The following is a 13,269-nucleotide window of genomic DNA, read 5'->3' as shown; positions in this document are numbered from 1 at the left end:
CCTCCCCCTCCCCGCCCACCTCTCCCCCCTTCCCCCCTGCCCCTCCCCCCTCCCCTCCTCTGAGGAGAGGAGAGGTCCTCTCCCACGACCCACCCCGCCTCCTCCTGGTCCACCTGGTCCTCCTCCTCGTCCAGCTCGTCCTCCTCCTCGTCCACCTCCGACCACCTCGGGTAATACCTGGAATAGTAATGAATATTTTTAGTATAGGAACACATCAAAAATATTGTGTAAGGATTAATGTAATTAATGAATTAATTAATAATATAATAAATTGTACAAGATTATTCATAGCCACTGAATATGTGCTTGCACGAAAAATGAATTGAAATAATTTATTGTAAACGTGACAAGTTTGTAATATTTCAGATGAAATATAATTACAATTGCCATTAAATATTATAGGAATATTAATTAATTAATTAATAATATAGTAAATTGTATAAGATTATTTATAGCTACTGAATATGTGCTTGCACGAAAGATGAATTGAAATAATTTATTGTAAACGTGACAAGTTTGTAATATTTCAGATGAAATATAATTACAATTGCCATTAAATATTATAGGAATATTAATTAATCAATTAATAATATAATAAATTGTATAAGATTATTTATAGCTACTGAATATGTGCTTGCACGAAAGATGAATTGAAATAATTTATTGTAAATGTGACAAGTTTGTAATATTTCAGATGAAATATAATTACAATTGCCATGAAATATTATAAATGTGTTTTACTCACCCAGCACAAATCCTCGTTCTCCTCGTCCTTTTCCTCGTCCACCTCCGACCACCTTCAACCACCTCGAACAACCACCGATAACCACCTCAGGTTATACCTTGAATAGGACTGACAGCTACCGAATTTGGGGTTGCGCGAAAAACGAATTGAAATAATTTATTGTAAACGTGAACCAGGAACCACGGAGCGCTTATCCTGGAAGTCGAGAAATTTTATTACCGGACCGACAGCTACCGAATTTGGGGTTGCGCGAAAAACGAATTGAAATAATTTATTGTAAACGTGAACCAGGAACCACGGAGCGCTTATCCTGGAAGTCGAGAAATTTTATTAGCGGACTGACAGCTACCGAATTTGGGGTTGCGAGAAAAACGAATTGAAATAATTTATTGTAAACGTGAACCAGGAACCACGGAGCGCTTATCCTGGAAGTCGAGAAATTTTATTAGCGGACTGACAGCTACCGAATTTGGGCTTGCGCGAAAAACGAATTGAAATAATTTATTGTAAACGTGAACCAGGAACCACGGAGCGCTTATCCTGAAAGTCGAGAAATTTTATTAGCGGACTGACAGCTACCGAATTTGGGGTTGCGCGAAAAACGAATTGAAATAATTTATTGTAAACGTGAACCAGGAACCACGGAGCGCTTATCCTGGAAGTCGAGAAATTTTATTAGCGGACTGACAGTTACCGAATTTGGGGTTGCGCGAAAAACGAATTGAAATAATTTATTGTAAACGTGAACCAGGAACCACGGAGCGCTTATCCTGGAAGTCGAGAAATTTTATTAGCGGACTGACAGCTACCGAATTTGGGGTTGCGCGAAAAACGAATTGAAATAATTTATTGTAAACGTGAACCAGGAACCACGGAGCGCTTATCCTGGAAGTCGAGAAATTTTATTAGCGGACTGACAGCTACCGAATTTGGGGTTGCGCGAAAAACGAATTGAAATAATTTATTGTAAACGTGAACCAGGAACCACGGAGCGCTTATCCTGGAAGTCGAGTTTCACCGCGTAGCGGACCCGAAGCGCGGGATCCGGGAGGTTGAGAACCCGATACTCGAAATACGTAGCGGACCCGAAGCGCGGGATCCGTGAGGTTGAGAACCCGGTACTCGAAATTTGCGGAGCGCGACTCTCATGCGTCCGCTCTACTGCGCGGTTGTTTCCCGACTGAGGAATTCGGCTAGCTGATTTTGAATTGGTGACGTCACTTTCTGAACGTCCGACATCCAAACTATGGTTTCGAACTTTGATACTATGTATGATGATGTATGATGTACGATGTATGATGTATGATGTATGATGTATGATGTATGATGTATGATGTATGATGTATGATGTATGATGTATGAAGTATGATGATATGATATGATGTATAATGACTTTAGCTTTCACATTTCATACAAGAAATACACACCTTATCTCTCCTGCCGATTCCAGACTCAACCGGCCAGGTCCTTCGATGGTCAGCCGTTGACTGAAGATACGGGTCGGCTAATAACGCTGCCGTTCTGCGACAGTTGGATGATGAAAAATTTCGCTCGTATTTTCAAATGTGTGTTAAAATACACTCGAAGTGTTAAGAAGCGTCGTTCTTTCTCTCCCTATCACCTTTCTAGGTCTTTAAACCACTACGCAGCGTTAAATACCGTCTCATATACGAAGCATCCATTTCATCTCGTTCAAAATTAGCGCATCCGTGATGTATTACAGTTACTTTGAATTTTTTTCCATCCGAATGCTTTTCGAAAAACAATTCTGCTCCTCCACCCAACGCAGATACTTCACTTGCGACCAGCTAAAACAACGTTTCGATTCTATGCCTATGAAAATTCAAGATCGAGAGAGCAAATGAAAAGTTGTTGGAATAATTATGAATACTAATGTTATGGAACCCATCGAGCGCGCGTCGAATAGAATCTCATTTCGAAATGAATAATTCTTCTCTTTTCATATCATAGCTAATCTAGTAATATAGATAAATAGGATGGTTGGAGGTGTTCGGAAATGGTAGGAGGTGGTCGGCGCTGGCAGAAGGTGATAGGGGATGGTCGAAAGTGGCCATTGATGGTCGGAGGTGGCAGGGGGAGGTAGGAGGTGTTCGAAAATGGTAGGACATTTCAAAAGTTAAAGTCGACGATGATCCGGTGCATCAATTTTATCGTTACAGATTTTCTTTTCCCATGAGGCATAGAGTATTCAACAACGATAATGCAGTCCTTAAAATTCATCATTCATCTCTGTCTGGAAAGCTAATTCGCAAGGCGTGGTATTCTAGATATGTCAAAACTAAGCTAGCGGCACGTGTTTGCATTGTTAGAAAAATACCCGTACTCTACATACACTGTTTCTAATCTTTTGCTACATTTGGTTTAATCCCCATGCTTCTACAGCACGAATAGTCGGAAATGTTTTTGATCATCCATAATAAAATAAAAGAAGTAACAAAGCTTAAGTTTATTGTTGAAGCTCCAATGAATACATCAAACTGCGGTCGAATCAATTCATTTATTATAAGCACATGACCTCTGTATATTTGATAAATTATTCCTAAATACATTGAAACATGTATTTATAATGAAATATCATGCAATGGGCTGTGTAAACTATAAACTATAATTTCTATCGAATAGCTGCTTTTGTGTTAACAGGGCTTTGAGACTCAGTTCAGTTCGTCCTCCTCCTCGTCCACCTCCGACCACCTCCAACAATCGCCAACCACCTCGAACAACCACCGATAACCACCTCGGGTTGTACCTGGAATAGCAATGAATATTTTCAGTATAAGAACACATCAAAAACATTACGTAAGGCTTCATATAATCACAGGTTTTGTTTTTTGGCTGTAACTTTTGATGCGTTGATCGCAGCGTATTGGAACTGCGCCCCATCGATTTCACTCGCAGAATTGCGTCGGAATAGTGCCACAATTAATTTATTCCAGCACTTTCCAAAATCGCGGAAATTTTTGCCAAAAATGCAAAGGGGTTAGCCTTACTTTCTCTTCATTTTTCGACTGAAAATTTCTGATCTCAGATTCGATTCGTACGACCATTTTCTGACTAACTAGGCCCCCAGGAACTCAGAAAACGCAGCGAAAAGAGCGTAGGACCAACAGCAGAGAAATGACGCACAAAGTTCTTCGTTTTTCGGCTGTAACTCTATATCCGTTGTTTGCAGTAAGTCGAGAAATTTTGACTCCGTAGAATATTCGTGAATCTATTACAGCGTATGTCCAATCGATTTTCATGACCCAGCGCTCACAATCATTCATAAGTAAGCAAAAACTGCCGGTTTTACTGATGACAGTGTTCATGATCCTAAATTTTGCGATTGTAGAATGTTGTTAAATGTCAAGTGGACAAACTAACCGAAATACATTTTTGTCGTGTTTATGGTAGATGAACTCATCGCCTCAAACAATTATTTTTCTAAACTCTACTAACTTTAGTCTTGTAATTTATTCGACACGTCGTTATATTATTTATCAAGTAAAAAATGAAAATATACGGCTGGAAAGAACATTTGTTTTGAATTTGTTTCTCTTTAGGTTGGTGGCTTGATCATAATTATTCCGAAGGAGTCATTCTGAACAAGTTCATGCACTCCATACATAGACCATTACTTTTGCTGAGTGAAAAATATCTTACATCACAGCCCTTTATTGTGAAATGACCACGCAATCTGAGCTTAGTTTATTAATCATAGTTTATTATTCATCTTGTTTTTAGCTCAAGAGCGTCTCCGAAGAAATTACAAAATTATTTTGATAAATTATCAGTATATACAAGAAGTGAAAATTTTTTCTCAATGTTAGAAACTTTCAACTTTCGCCACCCAAGGTAACACCTCAAAAGTCCAATCGACTTTTTCTTGCCCCACTGCTACAGTCCCTAGCTAATGCCACAATTTCGTCTTGTTCCCTTTGAGCAGTACCTGGCAATTCCGGAGGTAGATGTAGCACCTGAAACAAACAGTTCCCTATTCTAAAATCGATTCATTCACTTGAATTCCGGAGAAATTTCCAAATTCATGTGTATGCACCTCAACAACGAATTTTTTCCGACGAAGCTTAAAAGCAAGATCCACGGATTCTGGGTAATGGGGTGCCAAGGAATTCAGCGCTCCCAACTTCCGGATGTGTAATAGGCCGTGATAATCGCTGAATATAGGATTCGCCTCTTTAGCTGATCCAGCAAAAGACTCCAGCCTCAATGCTATGTCTGACAAGTGTTCTGTCCGCTCTACCACTGCATCCTATGAAAGAATAGTTCATCATGTAAATATTATCAAGACTCCAAATAGCTGTAGAATAATGTTATGAGCATAACCAAATGAAGCCATGATCTATAATTAGTTCCATAAATGTCAACGTACGGAGTTGTCAAAGTGATGAGCTGGAATTGTGACCATAGCAACCGCATATGCGTTCCTAAGAAGAGATTTTAGACAATAGAAGAATTTCAAAAGGTCACCGGTCATAGTTTCTTCTTTCTCATTTAACCAGAGTCTTGAACCCAAGGAATGAATTGCTATCCTAAGAATATTTCTTTTTTCTGGTTCGCTTGAAATTGAGAATTGGCCATCTTTTATGCTTTCCTGAACAGTTTTTAGCAGATCAACATAAGCATTGTTTCCAAAGGATTCTGCCGTGTATCTCACATCACTTCCATCCCAGTGTTTGATGCTGGCTGCTTCTACAATATTCTTGTTGATAGTTTTAGTGAGGTCATAATAGTGTCCAAAGGGCTGTCCTCCTGTTGGTGAGGTATCGATTTTCCTCATATTTTGGTATCTCCAAGCTATTTGCATCTTTTCATCCTGTGGCGGTGGACAGGTGATTGAGTCGACCGCAACTGCTGGCAATTCAGCCACAAGCTGTGTTGGTTTCAGATCCTGGGATGCAACAAGAAGCTGGTGAGAGGAAACAACACCCTCCGCCATGAAATATTTGAGAATAATTCTACCATAACTGCCATAGGTATCCTCCTCTGTAAAATGTAATTCTCATAATTAATCTTGACTCTGAAATGTCCTTTAAAAGGGCAGAACTCACCTATGAGGATGATCGTTCCCACGGGCAGACCACCACCTGTAATTATAGTACAGTTTCGAAAACTGTTTACAGAGGTTTGAGTTAACCTTAAAAATATACAAACCGATTACATGGTCCAATGAAGGAACGCCCGTCGAAACGAGAAGCTGGGCATTCTGGATTGAAGGCTTTGTTCCTGGCACAAAAGGGATTTTACTTTTAGCAAGCTGAATACTACTTGTCATGATTTGCTTTAGAAATATTCGAATCTTATACGCGTGCTAGTAGAGGTTATGAACGATGAAATCAGCCTTGTATGAAGTACAGATACATCATGTAATTCTGAGGAGGTTACTTCGAAGGTAAAAACGCAACCACAAACGCGGGAAAAGCGAGGTTTCTATTGGTTAGTGCCAGATGTTACTCCATTTCAAGTTAATCTTCATTCCAAACGGCCTTTTCACGACACGATGAAATCACAGGTGAATCGGGTAAATCGCATTGGATTCTCGGTATGAAGCTGCGCAAATGTTAAAGTTGGATTCTGCGCAACTCGATTATTCATCGATGAGATCCTGAACGAATCAAAATTCAAATCCAGCCGCATCTGAACGTACATTCTATTGCATATTATCAGGCGTTTCCAACTGTGTCAACAATGAAATGAATGCTGAAGTTGTTACTAGTCTGTTTTTACTTATTCCGATACATGAATAGTCTTCAATATATTAATTTTATAGATTTCAGTATTATATAAGGTGAAAATATGTGTGTTATACGTCATTCAATTCTTAGACATTAATATGTTTAATCAACTATGCATGTATGGTATTGTAACTTTGAAATTTGAAACTGGCGCGTCTCTAAGGCGCGTCGATTGTAGAGACGATGCAACGCCCCGCCATCGCACCGCAAGTGCGTCACTTCAGTCTAATTCTTGGGTTTTGATACGCGGTAGTTTGGGGTTATAATTCCTGATCAAAATCAATGCAAAATGTCAAATAAACGAAAGATATTTGACGTGGACACCAAGTGTCGTCTCTGCCTCGGAGACGAAGGTTACATGAGTTACCTTTTCGAAGATACACTGCTTCCAAAAGTTGAGAACATAACCAAGTGCACCTCGATCATTGTATGTTGTATATATCCACTCACTAAATTGTAATTCTATAAAATAGCAAAAACTCTGGATGTGGCTTTACTCCCTGAATGCATATTGAAAAATTCAAACGAATCTTCAATTTTCCACAGATACGGGAAGATGATGACCTACCTAACAAAGTCTGTCACCTCTGTTTATATAAGTTGGATATGTGGAACGAATTCAAGGAACAATTCATCAAGTCGAATGAAGTGCTGCTCGCCCATTTGGATGCTAGTGAGATCAATGATTCCACCGTAAGTATCTATTTACCCATATCATTGAAATAATAAACATACCTGTCCTATTTTGACAAAGACAATCAAAATAAACTCAACGCTTGACTCAAACATCGTTGTATGTGATTCGCGTACAACTCCTGCGTAACCAAATAATTTTTTCATAAACTGAAAGTAGCTATTCGTCTTTTACAGCTGGAATCTAACAATTCTAAGAGAAGATATGGTTTACAAGCAAGTGAAACGGAAACTTTGTCTGAAAATCCTGGCACGGTGAGTGGTATTGTGCTGGAGATTTACGTTCAAGTTGGCAGCCGCATGGTTACTTGCTGCTGAGTAACGCTCATGTATTTAGGCTGATCGCAAGTCAGCTGCGGCTGTTAACTTCTGCATCTCCAAGGGACCTTAACGTTTTCGTTTACGTATTTCAGGTTTCCCAATACTCCTTATTTATCACTTCCTTTCTTATAAAAGCAGTAAAACCTAATAAATAGAATTACACTTGAAGTCTAATCATAAAGTTCCATACTTCTACAATTCATATCAGATATTTCAAAATCTGACTTTAACACAGTTACTTTCAGTCACGTTATTTTTGGATCACGTGATTGTGAAAATTACTAGGCTCTAGTTTACTATATCAAAATCTTGTCTGCTGAATAAGAGATATTTTTTGTCGACAGAAAAAAGTTAAGAAGATCAATATTCCAGTGGCACCTCTAGAGTTCACAAGAGTGGAATATGTTACTGATCAATCTGAATTAAGGGATATGTTTATACCAGAGGATGATCCAATAACTTCTAGCTTCAAAGAAGAAGATACAACGATGCTAGATCAAAAATCATCAACGCCCGACCATGATAAAAGCGAGAAAAATAATCAAGTAGAATCCAAATCTCAGGAATTGGCACTCCATCCAAAGCCTACATTGGTTCCTATGAGAATTAAACATTTTGGAGGGAGACGTGGTAGGACTACTGCAAAGCGAAGAGCATCAACCAAACGATGGGTGGCGAGGAAAAAAGCTCTTCTGGCTGCTACGGGTAAATATGCTTCGGATACTGATTCTATTATATCAGATAATGACTCGAAATTATCACCAGTTCAAAAAGCTCGCGCAAAGACAAACGCGGATAAAGAAGTTGTGAAACAAAGGAGATTAGCTAAAGCTTTGAAAAATTTAGAAACAGATATGAAAGGTGAATACGGCATTAAATACGATAGCGATGCAATTTTAATTCCTCAAACAGATTCCGGAGTGAACAAACACAAAACAAGGTATCAAAAGAAAATAACGCTTGAGAAAGGTTCGACGAGTGACGCAAGGAATGTACAAAACTCTGCAAGAAACGAAAATAGTACTGAAACAAATAATGAGAAAGAAGAAGCTGCGAATGAAAAAGAGAACAGCTGCACTTTAAACGAATCAAGATTGAAGGAACACGTTCTGCACTCACAATCTAAAACAATGGAAGGAAGCAATGATAGTCTAACCAACATTTTATCTATCTTTAACCCACAACCAATTAAATCCGAGATTGAAGTTGGAAATGCTACTTACATTGTAACGTCAACACTGGTCCTCTCGGAACATCATTATATAAAATCTGATTCGAAAAACTCTTCTCTGGATGGTAACGGCACAAACATGGACGAAAACAGTCAGGAGCGTAACACAGATATCATCGATGCTGTACAACTCCGAAGAATAAACCCAAAATCAATAATTGATAATGACGACAAAAGAAATGTTGAAAGGTGTTTGAATATTGAAGTTGAGGGTACAGAATTAGAAGCCTTGCAAAAGGTTCAGGCTGAGTTAGCTGCGTTTGTTGAAAAAGATATGAAGGACAGGCTATCGCACAAGGATGTACTACCGTGCACTGACGAAGTGAATAGCAAGCCAAAAGACTCTTTCCAAACATTGGATCAGCAGCTGAAAGCAATTGTAGAAAAAGCAATTAGAAAGAATATCGAGACATCTTTAAAATTGAAAAAAACCCCCTTAAGCAAGGTAACAACACTTCATAATCAAAAATCATCAACCTTTTCACCAGCATTTATCAAAGCAGCAACACGTTCAAAAATATTCCAACCTAAAGTCTTGCTTATGAGATTGGATATAAACAAAGTAGGGAAGAGGTATAAAATAAATAATTTCCCATCCATGGAAAGTCAAAAATCTAACAACTCATATATTGAAGATGGAAATGCAACTTACAACGACAGACAGAATGACTCTCCACTACAATATCGAACGTTCAAGCTAATGCCTGTTGAATCTGATGATACTGTGAATTCAGACGATCGAACTGTAACTTCCACTCCAAAAGAAATTCAAAATAATTTGAATTCGATCTCTGAGTCTCCAAAAACAAGCGAGCCCCAAAGAAGAAAATTATGTGGTCCTAGAGGTCGTAAGAATTTCGCCATATCTGATGAAGTTCTAAACGCATTGCGCAAGAGACATGTTGATGACTTGTCTAATGTTAAACAAGTTAAGAAGGCAATTTGTGAAACTGTCGAATGTGATACAACAACCAGAAGTTTACCATTGCAGCCTGTAACTGATAAATTGGGAACAAAGAGAGTGAAGTTTTCCACAGATTTTGAAAATCAATGCAATATCGAGGAGGAACTGAATCAATCTAAATATTCATGCGATACCTGTAAACAAAGTTTTGCTACCTTACACGAAAAAGAAGAACATACCACATCTCATAAGACAGTTTCATGTATTGACGCTGTTCCAAAACCTAAGAAACGACGTATGATGCGCTGTAAGCGATGTCACGAGGTAGTTGACGCAAGATTAGTTAGAATCCACACTTGCCGAACAGCGAAATTTCACAAATGCTACGTTTGTAACTCAACTTTCAGAACAGAAAAGTTGTTGGTCACCCACCTGGAGACTCACGACGAATCAGAATTTAATATTGACAACATTGAGTCTGGCGAAAGTAGTAAAAACGTAGTCAATGTTACTAGTACCCAAGGAACGGTAGCTCAACGTGCAGCTGATTCGAATACCATAAGTATAGAGCAATGTGAAAAAGAAAAGCCTGCGACAGTCAAAGAGATATACACATGTTTTGTTTGTGATAAAAAGTTCACAGACCAAGAAATACTAAAAGACCATCTGCAGCAGCATTGTAATGATGAAAGCGAAGAAGATAATGGTTCTGGGAAAGAAGAATATCAATGTGCAATCTGTGGCGATTCGCTGGATAATGAAGATGCCCTGGAAACTCATGTGGAAAAACATCTCTGCGATGACCAAGACGACAATCCGAATCTAATAAATATAACCAGCGAAAGTGATAATAAAAAGTTGGAGGTAATGTTTAAGTGCGAGCAATGTACAAACGGATTTACATCCGAAGTATTGTTAGCCCTCCATATGCAGTCTCACGAAGAAGAGCTCGCTATAGCGAAGTGGGAAAAAGAATCGGCAGGACGGTCGATAATACGCGAAGAATTTCTCTGCGCTATATGTGATGAGACATTTAAAACTGAAGCAGAACTTTCGGAACATGTTGACATGCATAATGGTAACGCTCACGTTTGCTTCTTGTGTGAGAAACCGTTCCTCACTCTTGAAGACCTTCAGGCACACGTTGAAAGTCATTGAATAGAATGTACATAAGCATATGGATGATAAATTTTTTCACTAATAACGTGATTAAATTATACCAAATACAAGGGTGTCTTTCAAAAAGACCATGTTTCCTGTTGTATAATAGGCAATATGTATAATTATCAGTGCATGTATCACCTTTCTAAGAATTTCAACATTGCTTTTTCACTGGGTTGTAGTACAATCTATCACATGATAATTTTTTTTTTTTTTATTCTTTTTCTTCTTTTTAATTTGCTTGCCATTCAACATTTCATGTCAATAGCAAATTTATGAAATTGCTCACGTATTGCGCGTGAATTTATAATTTTCTGGTATATTGGTATTATGTATTTTTACTTTTTACAACTGCAATAGAAAATGTCATCTCGATACAAAAATGGCCGATTCATGATGTTTGTTCATCAAGAAAATCTTTCATCGCTTTGAATAGATATTAACAGCAATAAATATATTTTTTAAAAGCTGCTAAAAAATTTATCCATTAAAAATTCGTTGATTTATAAATTATTGAATACAGAACAACTTATTCTTATTCAAGTAATTGAAAAACCAGAATTCAGGAGTGAATATCATATACAAAACTTTCGAAATTCTTGAAAACAAGTAAAATAAATTACTATATACATTTCTATGTTCTTATATTTTTATTGTTTCATATTTGTTAATATTTCAAGCTTGTAATTCGTTAATTGTTTATACAACTCATAATATTAATTTTTTAGATTGAAATGGTGTAACTTTTGATTCGAGATTGTTTCTCTCACCGGCACATCTAATCGTATCCGTACACAAGTTTAAAAATAGTTTGTCAGTTTGTTATTCAGTGACTAAAACCACTTGTGTCGAATTTAGTAAGGTTTTTGAACGTCAGTTCTCAATTCCGTTCTCGTTAAAAATAATCTAACGCGAAAACGAGCGAACTGACTTATGATTTGCTGTGAAATACAATTTTGAAATTGAACATCACAGTGAGTAGATGAGAATGAAAATTTGATAAAATGTAATTACATCGAAACACCATCGGACGCATTTTTAACGGAAATGAAGAGGAATAGACGCAATGGATTCTTACCTAAATTTATGACAGCTGCATAAATTCTCTCAACACAAGTTCAGTGTTCATTTTTCATTAATTTCGTACGAATCCACTCCATTCCTAGAAACAATTAACATTTTTTGAAGATTTTTCCTATCCGACGTTAAAATTTCATGCATAAAATTTGATTTCGATTTTCCCGGAATATTTTCTATAATTCATGTGCACGGCTTGTTTATGCAGCGTTATTTACTTTTTGCCCCGAGTATATAATATTTTCAGTCATTTTATGATGCGAGAATAATAATACATATTACGAACTTTAATCATGAAGGACACCCCCATGGGATACAAATATGCGCTCTAGCGGATCAAACAAATATGCAAAAAGTAATTGAAAAAAAAAAAATGCCGTTAGTTTAAAAGACAAAAGAAAAAAAGAATTATGTATATGTCCACTTAATCCGGAAAACAAAATACGAGTATATTATTTGTGAATAATAAACTATGCAATGTCGAGTTGGATAATAATGAAAATGACTTTCCCAAGTATAAAATACTGTACTCTAAAGTTTAAGGATTCTTTATCACTATTATTTAACTGATATAGAAATAAATGATGCGTGTTGATTTGAGTGACGGTTACCAACTACAGGGTGTATCCGTTCTTTGTCAAAAAATATTTTATTAAGCTACATACTATTTTTAAATATCATATGTAATATTGCAAGCGAATAGTAAAATGAAGATGATTAAAAATGAAAAGCTAGTTGAAATAAATATGTATAAAGTATATGTATATCGTTTGTTCAGATAATTTTACTTACATTGGAATAAATAAAAGTTATCCAAAATACTCACCCTAATTTTATTTTACTGCGTTCATACACGAAAAAATAAACATACGTTAAAACTCTGACGAGTCAAAGATTCATTACGTGTCAGGCATTCCACCGCAAACCGACCTATTTTATTTTAAGTATTGTGTAATGTACAAAAAGACCATCGTTTACCGAGGTTTAGATTTTTCGGATACTGGGTTTCATTTTTACTGCTTCGAGAAATACGAAAACCCAATTTTCGGAGGAATAGCCTCAGTCAATTGGCTTCAGATTTTTCTCATGAATTCTTTGTTAAGAAACAAAAATTTTGAATCTAAGGTGGAAGTGGGCAAATTTTTGGTTTAGAAGCTATAGGCTTGAACGACAATCTAGTCGTTAAAACATGATAAACCTCAGATTAAAAATAACATTTATAAGCAAAAGAAAAAAAACGCCGATGGTGAGGGTCGGACATAGATCGGTTTGGGGTGAAATGCCTTGTATACATAATTTAGATGCGATTCAAGCCCCGACATTCATCCAACACCATTATTTCACTTCATGATAAAGTTTAATGTATTTATATCATCTTATTTAAGAC

The 13,269-nt window shown here is 37.1% G+C and overlaps 2 protein-coding genes across 4 annotated transcripts; one reads left to right on the top strand and one right to left on the bottom strand.

The window, feature by feature from the left end:
• Positions 1-4,445: 4,445 nt before the first annotated feature.
• Positions 4,446-6,297, bottom strand: Elp4 (Elongator complex protein 4). 2 transcript variants are annotated; one of them, XM_046631669.2, is made up of 5 exons: positions 5,922-6,297; positions 5,812-5,873; positions 5,133-5,746; positions 4,800-5,012; positions 4,446-4,719 (listed from the first exon to the last, which is right to left on the bottom strand). In XM_046631669.2, the coding sequence occupies exons 1-5, from the start codon at positions 5,963-5,965 to the stop codon at positions 4,606-4,608; spliced, it is 1,047 nt and encodes a 348-aa protein (XP_046487625.1). In that variant the 5' UTR covers positions 5,966-6,297; the 3' UTR covers positions 4,446-4,605. The 2 variants fall into 2 exon arrangements, with proteins under 2 accessions (XP_046487625.1, XP_046487624.1); XM_046631668.2 differs by having other exon boundaries at positions 5,812-5,847; positions 5,915-6,296.
• A 408-nt stretch (positions 6,298-6,705) lies between these two features.
• Positions 6,706-12,703, top strand: LOC124220923 (uncharacterized). 2 transcript variants are annotated; one of them, XM_046630375.2, is made up of 5 exons: positions 6,706-6,922; positions 7,042-7,188; positions 7,366-7,443; positions 7,854-8,214; positions 8,422-12,703. In XM_046630375.2, exons 1-5 carry the CDS (start codon positions 6,785-6,787, stop codon positions 10,800-10,802), a joined length of 3,105 nt encoding a protein of 1,034 aa, XP_046486331.1. In that variant the 5' UTR covers positions 6,706-6,784; the 3' UTR covers positions 10,803-12,703. The 2 variants fall into 2 exon arrangements, with proteins under 2 accessions (XP_046486331.1, XP_046486330.1); XM_046630374.2 differs by having other exon boundaries at positions 7,854-12,703.
• Positions 12,704-13,269: the final 566 nt, after the last annotated feature.

Source organism: Neodiprion pinetum, chromosome 6, assembly GCF_021155775.2.
Source record: "Neodiprion pinetum isolate iyNeoPine1 chromosome 6, iyNeoPine1.2, whole genome shotgun sequence".
NCBI classification, from domain to species: domain Eukaryota; kingdom Metazoa; phylum Arthropoda; class Insecta; order Hymenoptera; family Diprionidae; genus Neodiprion; species Neodiprion pinetum.
This window is presented reverse-complemented; position numbering and strand designations above follow the sequence as displayed.